Genomic DNA, 12,740 nt, shown 5'->3' on the forward strand with positions numbered 1-12,740 from the left:
TCAGGATGAGTGCTCAACAAACAAGTTTCATTTGAGCTGGAACTCTCAGTGATTTAGCGCCAGAACCTGTTCCCAATATCGGCACGGAAGCCATAAATTTGTGGCTTTATAAATAAGAGTATTGTGGACATGTGCATAATATTTTCTCTCACTGCACTAACTATCCTAAACAAGTTTGGGGTCGGAGGGAAAGGCTGTCAGGGTGGTCTGGAAAGACGCAGGTTTCCAAGGCAGACTTGGTCCATTGTCTTTGCTTTTTGGAACAGTGTTCTGAAAGCATCCTCTCTCCAATGTATTTACGCTCACCTCCATTGCCTTCAACAGTTCAGTTTGTATCTGGGCAAGCGTGTACATCAGAAGGGCTCGTGATAAGACTATGGTTAGATTAAAGTGCTGTGTAAAGGATCATTTTTTTCAACATTTGTGCCTTCTCACCACTTTAGTGATCTGTATGCCTGTGCTTTCAGTCCCTAATCCCACAAAAGGTGACACAGTCTGTTTGTAGCCATCCAAATCCCCAATGCCTGTTGTTAGCTGTTCTATTGAGAGCAGTTCACCGTTTATGTAAAAAATAAAAATAAAAAATCTTTAAACCACACTCCTTCTCAATTGGATTATATTGTAATAGGAGTAGCGAAGCCAGTCAAAGAATCGTTGCACCCACCTCTTTTCTCGAAAACTGCTCAGACTTCCGCGTATGACATCACAGGCGATTAACATAAGGCAACCAGAAGCCTTTGCGACTGCATGTCAGCTTTGTAACTAAGAAAAGGGGGAACCCCCGCCCCATTGAATGAAAGTGTGGCTGTGGATATTTTGAGATGCAGGGTATCAACTGATCGGCACCCCATCTTTTGCCTGGTTGGTTGCTCACCATAGTCTGATTAATTGTTGCTTGCTTGGGGGCCGAAAGGCCTTGCAGACGAACGTTAGCTTTGCGCAGTGGCAGTATCGTAGCCAATGAGGTTAATCCGAGGCGCGATTATTGCTAATTGAAAACTTTTCCCAATACCCCGCCATGACGACTTGAAATATAGTCGGCAATGGCAATTTTTGACAGTCTCTACGGAGACTGAATTTTCTGGTTTAAAAATAGATTAATGTAGTTTCTCTTTAGTTGCGAGTCTTGAGGTATAGGAAGATGTAGTGCTCTTTAATTATCAATATAGTATCGCTTTCTGTTTAGTGTGCTAGTTTGTGCTTTAGGTTTAAAGTTGTAGCTGAGTTTTCTTAAGAAAAAAGTTTTGTAAAATCCTGAAAAAAAGGAAGTAGGTTTTTTCCAACCTCATGTTTGTTTTGGATCACGACTCCAGGTGAGAGATAATGGGAGTTGTAGCCCAAATATTTGGAGGGCTATATTTCCTGGGTGGAAAAGGCAGATGCACAGCATTTGTTGTATAGATGTTGGCTCAGTTTTAGGATAATACAGTTGTAGAAGGAAATACTGATAAAGTGGCATTTTCTAACTGTAAATATGTAATTCCTGCATTGCAGGGGATTGGACTAGATGTCCCTCCTGTTCCCTTCCAACTCTACGGTTCTATGTATAAATTGGTTGTCTGTTTGTTGGCATCAGTCTGTCTTGGGAGCCAAGTCAAACCGTCACAGCGCCTGAGGTGACCTCTCCAGGGCTCAAGCCTGGGTGGTGTGTATGGAAGTCCTGGGCTGCCCAGATGACAAGACTAAGAGGGGGGTCTCGGCCTTGCTGTTGTGGTCCAAAGGAAACCAGAGCAATACGTTTGGCACCAGCTTGGCTGCTGGAGCTGCCAGAGGGAAGCGTACAAGATTCCACCCGACCATCTTAGGGCCTCCACTCTAGATTTGCACATAGTTTCTTGTATTTTTGTGTGTAGTACCAAGTCAGACCACGAGTTCATCTAGCTCAGTATTGTCTGGCAGTGGCTCTCCAGGTTTTCAGATGGGATACATTCCCATCCTTAAGGGACGTGGGTGGCGCTGTGGGTTAAACCACAGAGCCTAAGACTTGCCGATCAGGAGGTTGGCGGTTCGAATCCCCGTGACGGGGTGAGCTCCCGTTGCTCGGTCCCTGCTCCTGCCAACCTAGCAGTTCAAAAGCACGTCAAAGTGCAAGTAGATAAATAGGTACCGATCGGTGGGAAGGTAAATGGCGTTTCCATGCGCTGCTCTGGTTCACCAGAAGCGGCTTAGTCATGCTGGCCACATGACCCGGAAGCTGTACGCCGGCTCCCTCGGCCAATAAAGCGAGATGAGCGCCGCAGCCCCAGAGTCGGCCACGACTGGACCTAATGGTCAGGGGTCCCTTTACCTTTACCTACATTCCCATCCTTACCCAGAGCAGCTGAGGATTGAACCTGGGACCTTCTGCATTTAAAGCAGATGCTGCACCACTGAGCTATGAGTGACAGCGTACTGCGGAAGTTGTGCTGAGTGTCGAAGGAAGGCCTTGGGAGTTCAAGGCTCCTCTCAGGCACCATGAGGAGCTCACTGGCTGACCTTGGAGCAGCCGCCCATCTCTCAGCCTAACCTACCACATAGGGGCTGCAGCGAAGATTAAAACAGGGAGGGGGAGAATAATGTAAGTCACCTTAAGGAAGGCCGGAATACAAATTACAGTATAGAACTGTACAGTTGGAAGTGATCTTGAGGACCATCTAGTCCAACCCCCAGCAACGCAGGAATATGCAGCTGTCCCACACAGGGATCGAACCTGCAACCTCGGGGTTATCAGCACCCACCCAGCTGAGCTATTCGGAAGGTATGTTATAACACTTAAGAACACATGGCCAGGGCTCTTGTGATGCTTGACCTCCCAGTAAACCACAAGGACATCTGAAGTGGGGGGGGGGGGATGGCAGGCACACATTTCAACAGGTCCCTTCAACCTCTCTCACCACCAAAGGAACGCAAGTGAACAGCAAAGAACCTGCACGAGCAACACTGACACCAAACCCTACATATATTAAGTAAAATAGAAACATTGTCACCCGACCCCACCCCCACCTCTTTCCCCCTTTACTTCCTAATGTCTCAACAACTGAAACCGATTTGTAAAAATGTTACATGGGGGGGGGGGACGAGAGAGAGACATTGCATATACTTTTGTAAATCAAGAAAATCTTTAATAAAAATACATTTAAAAAAAGTTATGCTGGAGTGGAAGGAGCTGTCCCATTATTTACATTTATATCCCACCTTTCAATCCCGGAGCTCATGGACAGCGCCATCACCCCCACGTCTCCCATTTTATTATTATTATTATTAGAATTAGAATTTATATACCGCCCTATACCCAGAGGCCTCAGGGCGCTTCGCAGAGCAAAATCAAAACATAAAACCGCAAAAAATCATCCCCACAACAATCCTGCGAGGTAGGCGAGCTTGTGACTGTATGACCCAGCCTAATGACGGCGTGCGTTCCTTTCTTCCTACCCCGGAGGGTCGAATATTAGCCTCACACACATCCCGCGAGTGGCCGCTAGGAGGCGGTGGCGCTTCTAAGCCTATTCGGGGGTCTCTCTTTCTCTCCCTCTCTCTGTATAGATTTATGTCGCGGGTTGGTTGGGAGTGTGGCGGGGGGGAGGCGTGCGCGTACCTGAGTTCGAGCTCGCGCCCGCGTGAGGTGGTTTGCTGCTGCTACGGCGGCGGGAGGGCGGTTTGTGTGTGTGTGTGCGCGCGCGCGCGCGAGAGAGAGAGAGAGAGAGAGAGAGAGAGAGAAGCGAGCGGGGCTTCTCTGGGACGCGCTGCCTGCGCGAGCGAAGGGAAGAAGAAGAGGGGAAAGTTGCGGCTGCGCTTCCCTCCAGTCGAGCGGGGAGTGGCGGCCAGGCGGCAACATGGACGACCTCGGTGAGCTTGAAGGGCGGGAGGGCGAGGGAGGGAAGGAGGCAGGCAGGAGGTCCGACATGGGGCAACTTCCCCTTCCCCTCAGGGTCGGACTCCCACCCCCCTCCCCAAACCGCCGCCAATTTCCCTCACAATTTTGTCTCCCTTTTCCTCTTCGGACACTACCCCCCCTTTCTCACAACTTCACCTTTCTTTACTTTTTCTTTGGGGGGCGGGACCCCCAATGGTGCCTTCCATTATGTCCTCTCAACACCGTTCAGGGATTTTTTTTTTTTTAGGGTGGGGGGAAAGAGGCGTGTAGGTCCGTTATGCCCCCCCTTGTTGTTCCTTTTTGGGAGGTCCCCCTTTGCTTGTTTGGCGGGGCCCGCTGGTCTACTTTGATTTACCTTTACTGTACTTGGGGTGTGTGGGAGGTGTCTGTACTTGGGGTACCTTTACTGTGTGGGAGGTGTCTGTACTTGGGGTACCTTTACTGTACTTGGGGTGTGTGGGAGGTGTCTGGTGGGGATCTATCACTGGCCCATTTTGAGATTTCCCCTTACTGTTTTTATTATTTATTGACTTTATATACAGTACAGCCCTATACCCGGAGGTCTTAGGAGGGAGTCCCACGGATCCATTATCTTTCCTTTTCGTGGGGGTAGGAAGGGTCCCAGTAGTTTATTATGTGCTTCCATTGCTGGCTTTTTTGGGGGGGGGGTGAGTCCCCGCTGGTCCCTAACTGTTGCATCCTCCAACTTCTTCCCCTTCCCTCCTCCAGCTTCTTCCCCTTCCCTCCCTACCAGCTTCCTCTCCACCTTAACTGGGCTCTTGCCATTTCCTCCCCCCCCCCCAAATATGAATTTCTATATTGTAACATCACCCTCCATAAAAGCCTCTCCACTAAGCCTAACTTCACGCATCCTTCCTCTCACTTTGCTTAAATTCCTTTTGTTGTTAAATTGATTCTTTCTATTCCTTTTGTTGTTGAATCGATTCTTTCTTGCTCCCTCCCTGCGAAACCCTCACCTATTTGCTATATCTCCTCTTCACCCTGTGCACCTTCTGTGTTCTCTCTGCTTCTCCCCTTCTCTAAGTGGTGTCTTTAACTTCTTCACGCACCCCACTTGAGTCTCTCTCATAAGTCAGTAAGGAAGCAATCTCCCACCCCGATTTTCTGGCCGTATTTGAGAGAAGTGCTTGACGCAAGTGTGCCTTCAAGTACATTCAGATACAATTTGGAGGTCGTCCTTTTCTGAATCTTGCATGTACACAAGAAAGGCAGGGAGCTGTTTCTGTCCACTAAGAAAACCCCAAAGCTCAGCAGCAGCAGCAGCATTTTATTATTATGCCTGCTAAAATGCCACACAAAGTAGTTGACAAACTTTTTAAACATCCCGAAGCACAAATGTTTTGCTTTACAAAGCAGCCTGAAGAAGTGTGCAAGGGAAGTTGTGAGCTTGTGTCCTACTTTGTGCATCCTTTTTAGTCTTAATAAAGGTATTCAAACTCTTCCTGTTGCTTTGAGGTTTTATTTTATTTATAGGTTCTGCCGACTGAAAGTTGTGTAAAGCTTGGCTGCCCCTTTGGATATTAAGTCTGTGATTAAGTCTGCACAGTTCCTTGGGCAATTGCGTAAGCATGTTTAGGATCACAGTGTTACACCTCAGCTATATTTAAGCTATGCAGCTTGGGTTATTGCCAACTAAAATCACCTCAAAGGAGACCCATTGACACTAAGGGACTTCAATCAGTCATGTCCTTTAATTTAGGTCTACTTTGAGTATGACCAACAGGGGATACAACCCCTTGTCTTTAACATATTATTTTGCATGTCTTCTCAGTTAGCAGGACTCTTCTGATGATGTTTTTTCATGTTGTTCTGGGCTTTTATTTATTTATTTTAACATAAATATGCTTCCATTTGTCACATGTCTCAATATAGCATTTTTAGGAACTCAGGTTTTTTGTTTTCTGTACAAAAATCAGCAATAAGTATAAGTTAGGCTTTTTAAAAGTTAAAAATTCCAATCACCTGATTTTCTTGGTTCCTCTCCAGTTTTCCAGCTTTCACTTGCATTCTAGCTACCCTTTCCCAGTCTAGGTTACAATTCACCTAGCCTCTTTTCCTTGCTGCTTCATCCTTTCATAGCCTCTGTATGGGCCAAGTTTTTCTCTTGGCTCTTCCTGCATCAGACTCTTGGTTGATCATTTCCCTTTGTTGGCTGCATTCCCCACCCCCCACCCCATGGAGGGGAAATTCTTGGTTGGGATAACTGAAAATGTGCCCAAGTCATAACCTGAATGTCACAGTATATTTTCAGTTTCTTATAAGATTTGTTTAAATGTTTCTGCTACCTGCACATGTTGCAGTAAATGTCACATTTTTATGTGGGAGTGGCAAGAAGTTGGCAAGGCAACCAAAGCTTATACTCGTAAAATGGTTACTGCATTTACTGTTATCTTTGCACACCTTATGCTTTCCAGATATTGATGGCCCCACACCAAATTATAGGCTTTGTTCACCAGAATACATTTAAAGCACTTAAAGAACCTTGTGAACTGTATTTTTTAAGGGTGCTGGGAATTGTAGGTTTGTGAGGGGTAAACTACACTTCCCAGAATCCTATGGGTGGAATTAATGTAGTTTAAATGTATGGCATGTATGAAGCCTGTGTGTGTGATTATTGACTGTCTCCTGTATGCTCAGAACCTAGTGGAAATTCATATCATATCTTCTGCATATCATATCTACTGTAAAAACCAGGCACACTGCTTTCTGATAATATTCTACTTACGAATCCTCCATCTCTACCCCATCAAACCACATTTCTTATTGAGCTGCTCCCTTTCCTAACCTATCCCTCCATGTTATTGATTCCTGTTGCCATGTGTTTATTTAAGATCACTGCATGCTCCCCCAAACATCTGCATGTCGTATGTGGTATAATATATATGTAACATACCTGCTTTCCAATTTCCTCGTTCAACCCTGAATTATTCATTGTTTGGATATGGATGTGGGCTTATATTGACTGTTGAGTTCCCTTCATGTTATAGCCTGTTTACTTTAATGTTTTCTAGCACACATCCTTTTACCAGCAGCAACATCTGGTGCAACCTGAGATGGCATACATGCTATTCTTTTTGTACTCCATTTTTCTTGCTTTCTGCCCTAAGTTGACTGCCTGTCTTCTTTCTTATGGTTCATGGGTTGGAAAGTTGTTGATAATTGCACCTTCTATGTACTTGATGTGAATATTCAAAGGCAGGCTGGGAAGGGTGCTTACCATGTATGCTTATAGCACAATCCAAAATAGCTGCTCAGACATTCTGTGGAATTCAGCTGAATTCTCCTGAGGGAAGGGAACAGGGCTCATTGGTAGGGCACTTGATTTGAATGCAGAAGGTCCTTGGCTCAGTCCCTGGCATCTCCAGGTAGAGCTGTGCTTATCCCCTACATGAAATCCCAAAGAGCCACTGCAGTTTAAAAAATGCTGTGCTAGATTCACCATTGATCAGACTTGGTCTGCAACAGTTCCTATGTTCCCCCAGGGAAGTGAGGTTAGAATTGCAGCCTTATTCTTCTAGGATTCTCTCACCTATAATAATAACCACCTGAGTCACATGCATCAGTTTCTGAAATGGATTTATCCTCTTATCCAGCCACACTTTCCATTCATAGCCTGTCTGGAACTTTTTGTTTCAGCCCTGCAATTCCATTTATACCATTAGACTTCTAGGCATCACACATTGCCTTTTCTTGGCATTGATATTAACAAGACCTGGCTCCTATATTTAGTTTTGGCTTGTCATTTTTGCATTTGTAAAATGATCCCCTTGGACGTGAAATGAGCCATCTGATTTTACAACTAAACTAAAATACAACCATGTTGATGTTGGAGGCTCCTACTACCATGTCATCCTTTCTCCCAATGCATGGATTCTGAGTGCCCTTCTCAAGTCATCTTCAGCTCCTCAGGTTTGAACAAGAGTTGAAAAAACTCTTTGAGTGAAGGGCCCTGGAAAGTATTTGCTCTCTACAACTCTCATTGGAGAAAGAATCTCTATCACAAGTAACCTAAGATCCATTTATGGCATCTTCATCGTTCCTCTAATAGCAACCAAATGTTCTGTTCAGATGTGCTCCAAGAAAATCTCTGTTTTATTACTAGACTTAGAGTATTCAATTACCGTGCTAATTTAAAGTCGGCAATAACACCTACAGAAGAGGAAGTCTAAACTGAGCCTGTGACAAATGCACCAAGACACTGTGTCCATCAGCCAGCTGACTACCTGAGACTATGCTCTGCACCCTTCATATGGGAGGGTGCAGACTGCTTAAAATGACTGAGAATCTCAGTAATGTGATAAAACAATTCTCAAAAAAGTTAAGTTCTCATTGGAGTATAGAAGTCCATGTTTTCCTCTGATGTATTTCTTCTTCCCAAGAACCTGTTGGGTTGTAAGGCCAGCCCCTTTGGTAGGCAGACTGAGGTGACTGCCTTAGGCAGGAGGGAGGAGAAATTTGATTCAGTTTGTATTTAAAAGCTACCTAATTTGCACTGTCTGAAACAATATGTGAATCAAAACCCAGTCATCCTCTGGCATTCACACTTGTCCAAACTTTGCAGTGCAGTTCTCCAGACGAGTAATATGTACAAAAATGCATATGCTGGAGGCAAAGTGTTCATTAAAATGCATAGATTAGTGAAAATAACATAAAAATGCATGATGTTGGGGAACATTGCTTTGCAAAAATGTGTGCATTAGGCAAAATTGCATGCAAACATGTGTATAGTAAAATAAATTGCACTAAAATGCTGATTTTTTTTGTAAATTGCAAGTTTATGTGGAAATATGGAGAGCTGATTTTAAGATTAGACAAATGAGAAACTGAGAGAAGCCAAAACTGACTGATTGACACATCCCTAGCATCAGAGAGGAGCAGGGGAAGGGAAGTGGCTGCAAGGTTTCAGAGGACAGTCCTTTGTGTGCAAGTGTCACACGCCTTCCCTTTAACTCAGGGTAGTCTAACGCAAAGCCCGAGGGCCACATGTGGCTCTTGAGGCCTTTTCATGGCCCTTGGCAACATTCAACACTCGCCCCTCCAGTCTTACGTTGCCTTCCCAAAGTTGAGTAAGCGAGGTGCTGGGCTTTGGGAATGAGAATCCTTCCTTCTTCCCAAAGCTTATTAAGCACTTTCCCAGCTTTGAGAAGGAGCTGGGAGGGCTCACACCTCCTTCCCAAATACAGGTGTCTTGCTCAGCTGATTTGGGAAGGCAGCGTGAGGGCTAGGGGGAGGCGTCAAATTTTGGACTCTCTCTAGCCCTCGCACTGCGACAAGACTGTGGCCCACAGGTTCTGTCACCATGTCAAAGTACTCTTGTGACCCACTTGGTATGAAAATTTGGACCACCCTGCTCTAACTAACCTGCTGTTTTTAGAGGCAATGGGAGAATGCTACCCCTTTACCACCACTGAAATGTCAGTTGCCAGTTGGGTTGGCTTCTGTAGATGGAATTTGGGGAGTGAGGCGGTGGGGGGGAGGGGCTTGTCCTTCCTAAGAAAGTAAAATACTTTGGGTTGGCCCTGACTGGGTATATCTTAGACCACATCTGCTCCATACGTATGAAGGGTAATCATACCACATTAACAGTCATGTTTCCCTCCAAAGAATCTTGGGGCCTGTAGTTTAAGGGTGCTGAGAGTTGTAGGAGACCCCTATTCCCCTCACAGAGCTACAGTTCCAAGCTGCAATTTTACAATCAATTTTTCTTCACAGAGAACTGTGGAAATTGTAGTTACATGAGAGGAAATGGGGTGTGTGTCTCCTAATAGCTGCCAGCATCTTAAACTACAATTCCCAGGATTATTTTGGGGAAGCAATGACCGTTTGAAGTGGTATGGCACTGCTTAAAACGTGTGGATGTGGCCTTGGCATATGTGGTTCTGTCTGAAGGGTCCTTTGGGCTCTTACTCCAAGGTTTAAAAGTTTTCCCATAATTGCAATCCATTTTTGTGAACAGTTTTCAACTTTCCGTGAGAGGTTCTCTAGCTAAGCACACACAATTTGATGACGTTTATGAAATGAGCAGAGAAACTTTCCAGTATGTGCTAAGATCATGGGTATTGAAATATACAAGCTACAGCTGTTGCATTCCATAAATTCACTGAGGTATTTGTGACTCTGCCATCTGGTCAGATGGTGTACTGCTGCACCAGTGACTATTCTCCATAGAGGGATGCTTAATCTGTTTCTTTCTTTTCTTTTTGTAGGTTTGTCATGTGTATTGTTAACTTGCAGTATTTGAAATGATTTATTTCCAGTTGTATTACTAGACTTGTTTGTTGGTTGGTGGTATCAATGAAAACATAGGAGAGAGGATTGAAATTGTTCCCTTTTTCCTGCTGTTTGTTACACACTTAGATTAAGCATGTAGTAGTTAAAACTATGAACTTATGTGTTTGAAAAGATTGATATCTAGCATAGGCCTGCTTCCATCTAGCCCACCCACAAGTTTTCTTGCTCCTGCTTTCACTTCCTTATCTGTAAATGAGAGTGAGAAAACCCCCACTTTGTGGCTGACATGTGTAAAGCATTTGGTTCTCTGAAAGTACATGATATTACAGTGGTACCTTGGGTTACAAACGCTTCAGGTTACAAAAACTTCGGCTTCCAAACTCCGCTAACCTGGAAGTCATACCTCGGGTTGAGAACTTTGCCCCAGGATGAGAACGGAAATTGTGCACTAGTGGCAACAGGAGGCCAAATTAGCAAAAGCATGCCTCAGGTTAAGAACGGTTTTGGGTTAAGAATGGACCTCCACATATTTGAAAACCCAATAAAATATTTATAAAAAAAAAAGAATGGACCTCCAGAACGAATTAAATTTGTAACCCGAGGTACCACTGTACATTTCATGATTGAAGCAAGCAAAAAAGGAAACTGAGAGTTTCATTTTTATTCAGGGACAATACTTCTCCTCTAGGAGAGCCACAAACTTCTTTTTCTATGTCCACAGCTTCAGATTCAGAAAATCCGAATATAAAAATCTAAATAGCAGAGAAGCAGATGAGTTTTAACACTTACTTTTGGATGGATGTGATCACCTGTAGTAATTTCACACAATGCATTCTTGGGACATGACATTTTATTTTATCTTCTTAATTGTATTGTGAGTGCTCTCAGTTGGTGTACTTGGTCACCTACTACCCAGCTGATCCTTTGCTGATTACTTGCCCACACAGCAGACACAAGACAGCAGCCATGCAGTCCATGCAGACAGGGAAAGCGCTGTCAGGCTGCAAGGCACCATGTTCACAAGCACTGCTTCCTATGCTTCTCTCTTCATTCATTACTTACTACATTTATCTTGCATATTTCTTCTAAGGTGCCCCCACATTTTTAGCCTCACAACAACCTTGTGAAGTAGGCTATTCTGAGAGATGGTGATTGATCCAGGGTCACCCAGTGAGTTTTATGGCTGAGTTGGGATTGAATTCTGGTCTCCCATGTCCTTGTGCACACGATCTCTACTTGGGGAAGCTGGGGATCCTCTATGGATGCAACCATGATCTAAGGGAGCCTTTGCCAACCTGGTGTTCTCCAGATGTTTTGGACTTACAAGTGCCATCAGTTATAGCCAGTGGTGGGAGGATTAGATGGCAGTTGTCATCCAAAACATCTGGAGGGCACCAGTTGGCAAAGGCAGATCTGTAGCTTCATTAGCTAGCAGGCGAGATCAAGACTTTTTAAATTTCCGTGACCTTTTAGGGTTTTTGTTTTTGTTCTCCCTTCCCCAAAATTTCAGTACTAGCTACAGCTGGAGGCTTAAGGAGTGGGAGTATTGTCTTATGTGAAGGTAATGCAAAGAATATTGGACACAAAGCTTGGAGAGCCTTTCTTGTATACATCACCTTATTGAAAAGAATGGAAGTATACACAGGCACACAGTTCTCAGGGACTTTAGTGTCAGCTTATTTATTTGTTTCCTATTTTGGAGCTAGAAAAATTCTTCCAATTCTTGGGAGCCTTATCACATTTTAGGAGCTAGCCCTGTATTGAACTGAGGAAATGTTAGGTGCCATCTATAAGGTGATTTAGGGCCCAAGGTAACCCATGTGCCTGAGTTTTTTTCAACACTGAACCACTAAGTAAAAAAGACATTTTCTCCAGTAAGCAAAGATCACAGCTTTCTAAATTTTGTCCTCTGAAACTAACGCATTCACAGTGCATCCTACACAGAGTTACTCAGAAGTAAATCCCACTGTTTTATGTGATGTTTGCTCCTTAGTGATATATCAATATTTGTACAGTGGTATCTTGGGTTACATATGCTTCAGGTTACATATGCTTCAGGTTACATACTCCACTAACCCAGAAATAGTACCTTAGGTTAAGAACTTTGCTTCAGGATGAGAACAGAAATTGTGCTCCGGTGGCGCAGCAGCAGCAGGAGGCCCCATTAGCTAAAGTGATGCTTCAGGTTAAGAACAGTTTCAGGTTAAGAACAGACCTCCAGAATGAATTAAGTACTTAGTCTGAGGTCAAAATAAAAAAAATTCCTTCCAGTAGTACCTTAAAGACCAACTAAGTTAGTTCTTGGTATGAGCTTTCGTGTGCAAGCACACTTCTTCAGATACACAGTCTGAGGTACCACTTAACTTTTGAATTGTTAGGTTGGCAGGAGCTGGGACAAAGCAACGGGAACTCACCCCTTCGCGTGGCTTCGAACTGCCGACCTTACGAGCACCGCACCCTCTAGTCGAATTCGACTAGACTTAACCATCCAGGGGTCCCTTTTTTTTTAACCTTACCTATCACTTAACTGTAAATAAAAAGTCTGAGTGGTTTGTAAGATACATAAAATGTACATTAAAATTATCTATAACTGTCAGAGTTAAAAGCAAGTTAAAAAAAAGTGTAAGTAAAACTA

The 12,740-nt window shown here is 44.2% G+C and overlaps 1 protein-coding gene across 3 annotated transcripts in view; it reads left to right on the forward strand.

The window, feature by feature from the left end:
• The first annotated feature begins 3,577 nt into the window (after positions 1-3,577).
• Positions 3,578-12,740, forward strand: part of PXN (paxillin) — a 77,275-nt gene continuing 68,112 nt past the window's right edge. Inside the window, exon 1 of one of the 3 annotated variants that reach the window (XM_081174738.1) lies at positions 3,578-3,825. In XM_081174738.1, the coding sequence (XP_081030864.1) occupies positions 3,813-3,825 (13 nt within the window). In that variant the 5' untranslated portion in view covers positions 3,578-3,812. The remainder of the gene's footprint in view (positions 3,826-12,740) is intronic. The other 2 variants (XM_081174736.1, XM_081174739.1) reach the window with 2 other exon arrangements.

This window comes from Podarcis bocagei, assembly GCF_964188305.1.
Source record: "Podarcis bocagei genome assembly, chromosome: 16".
Lineage (NCBI taxonomy): Eukaryota > Metazoa > Chordata > Lepidosauria > Squamata > Lacertidae > Podarcis > Podarcis bocagei.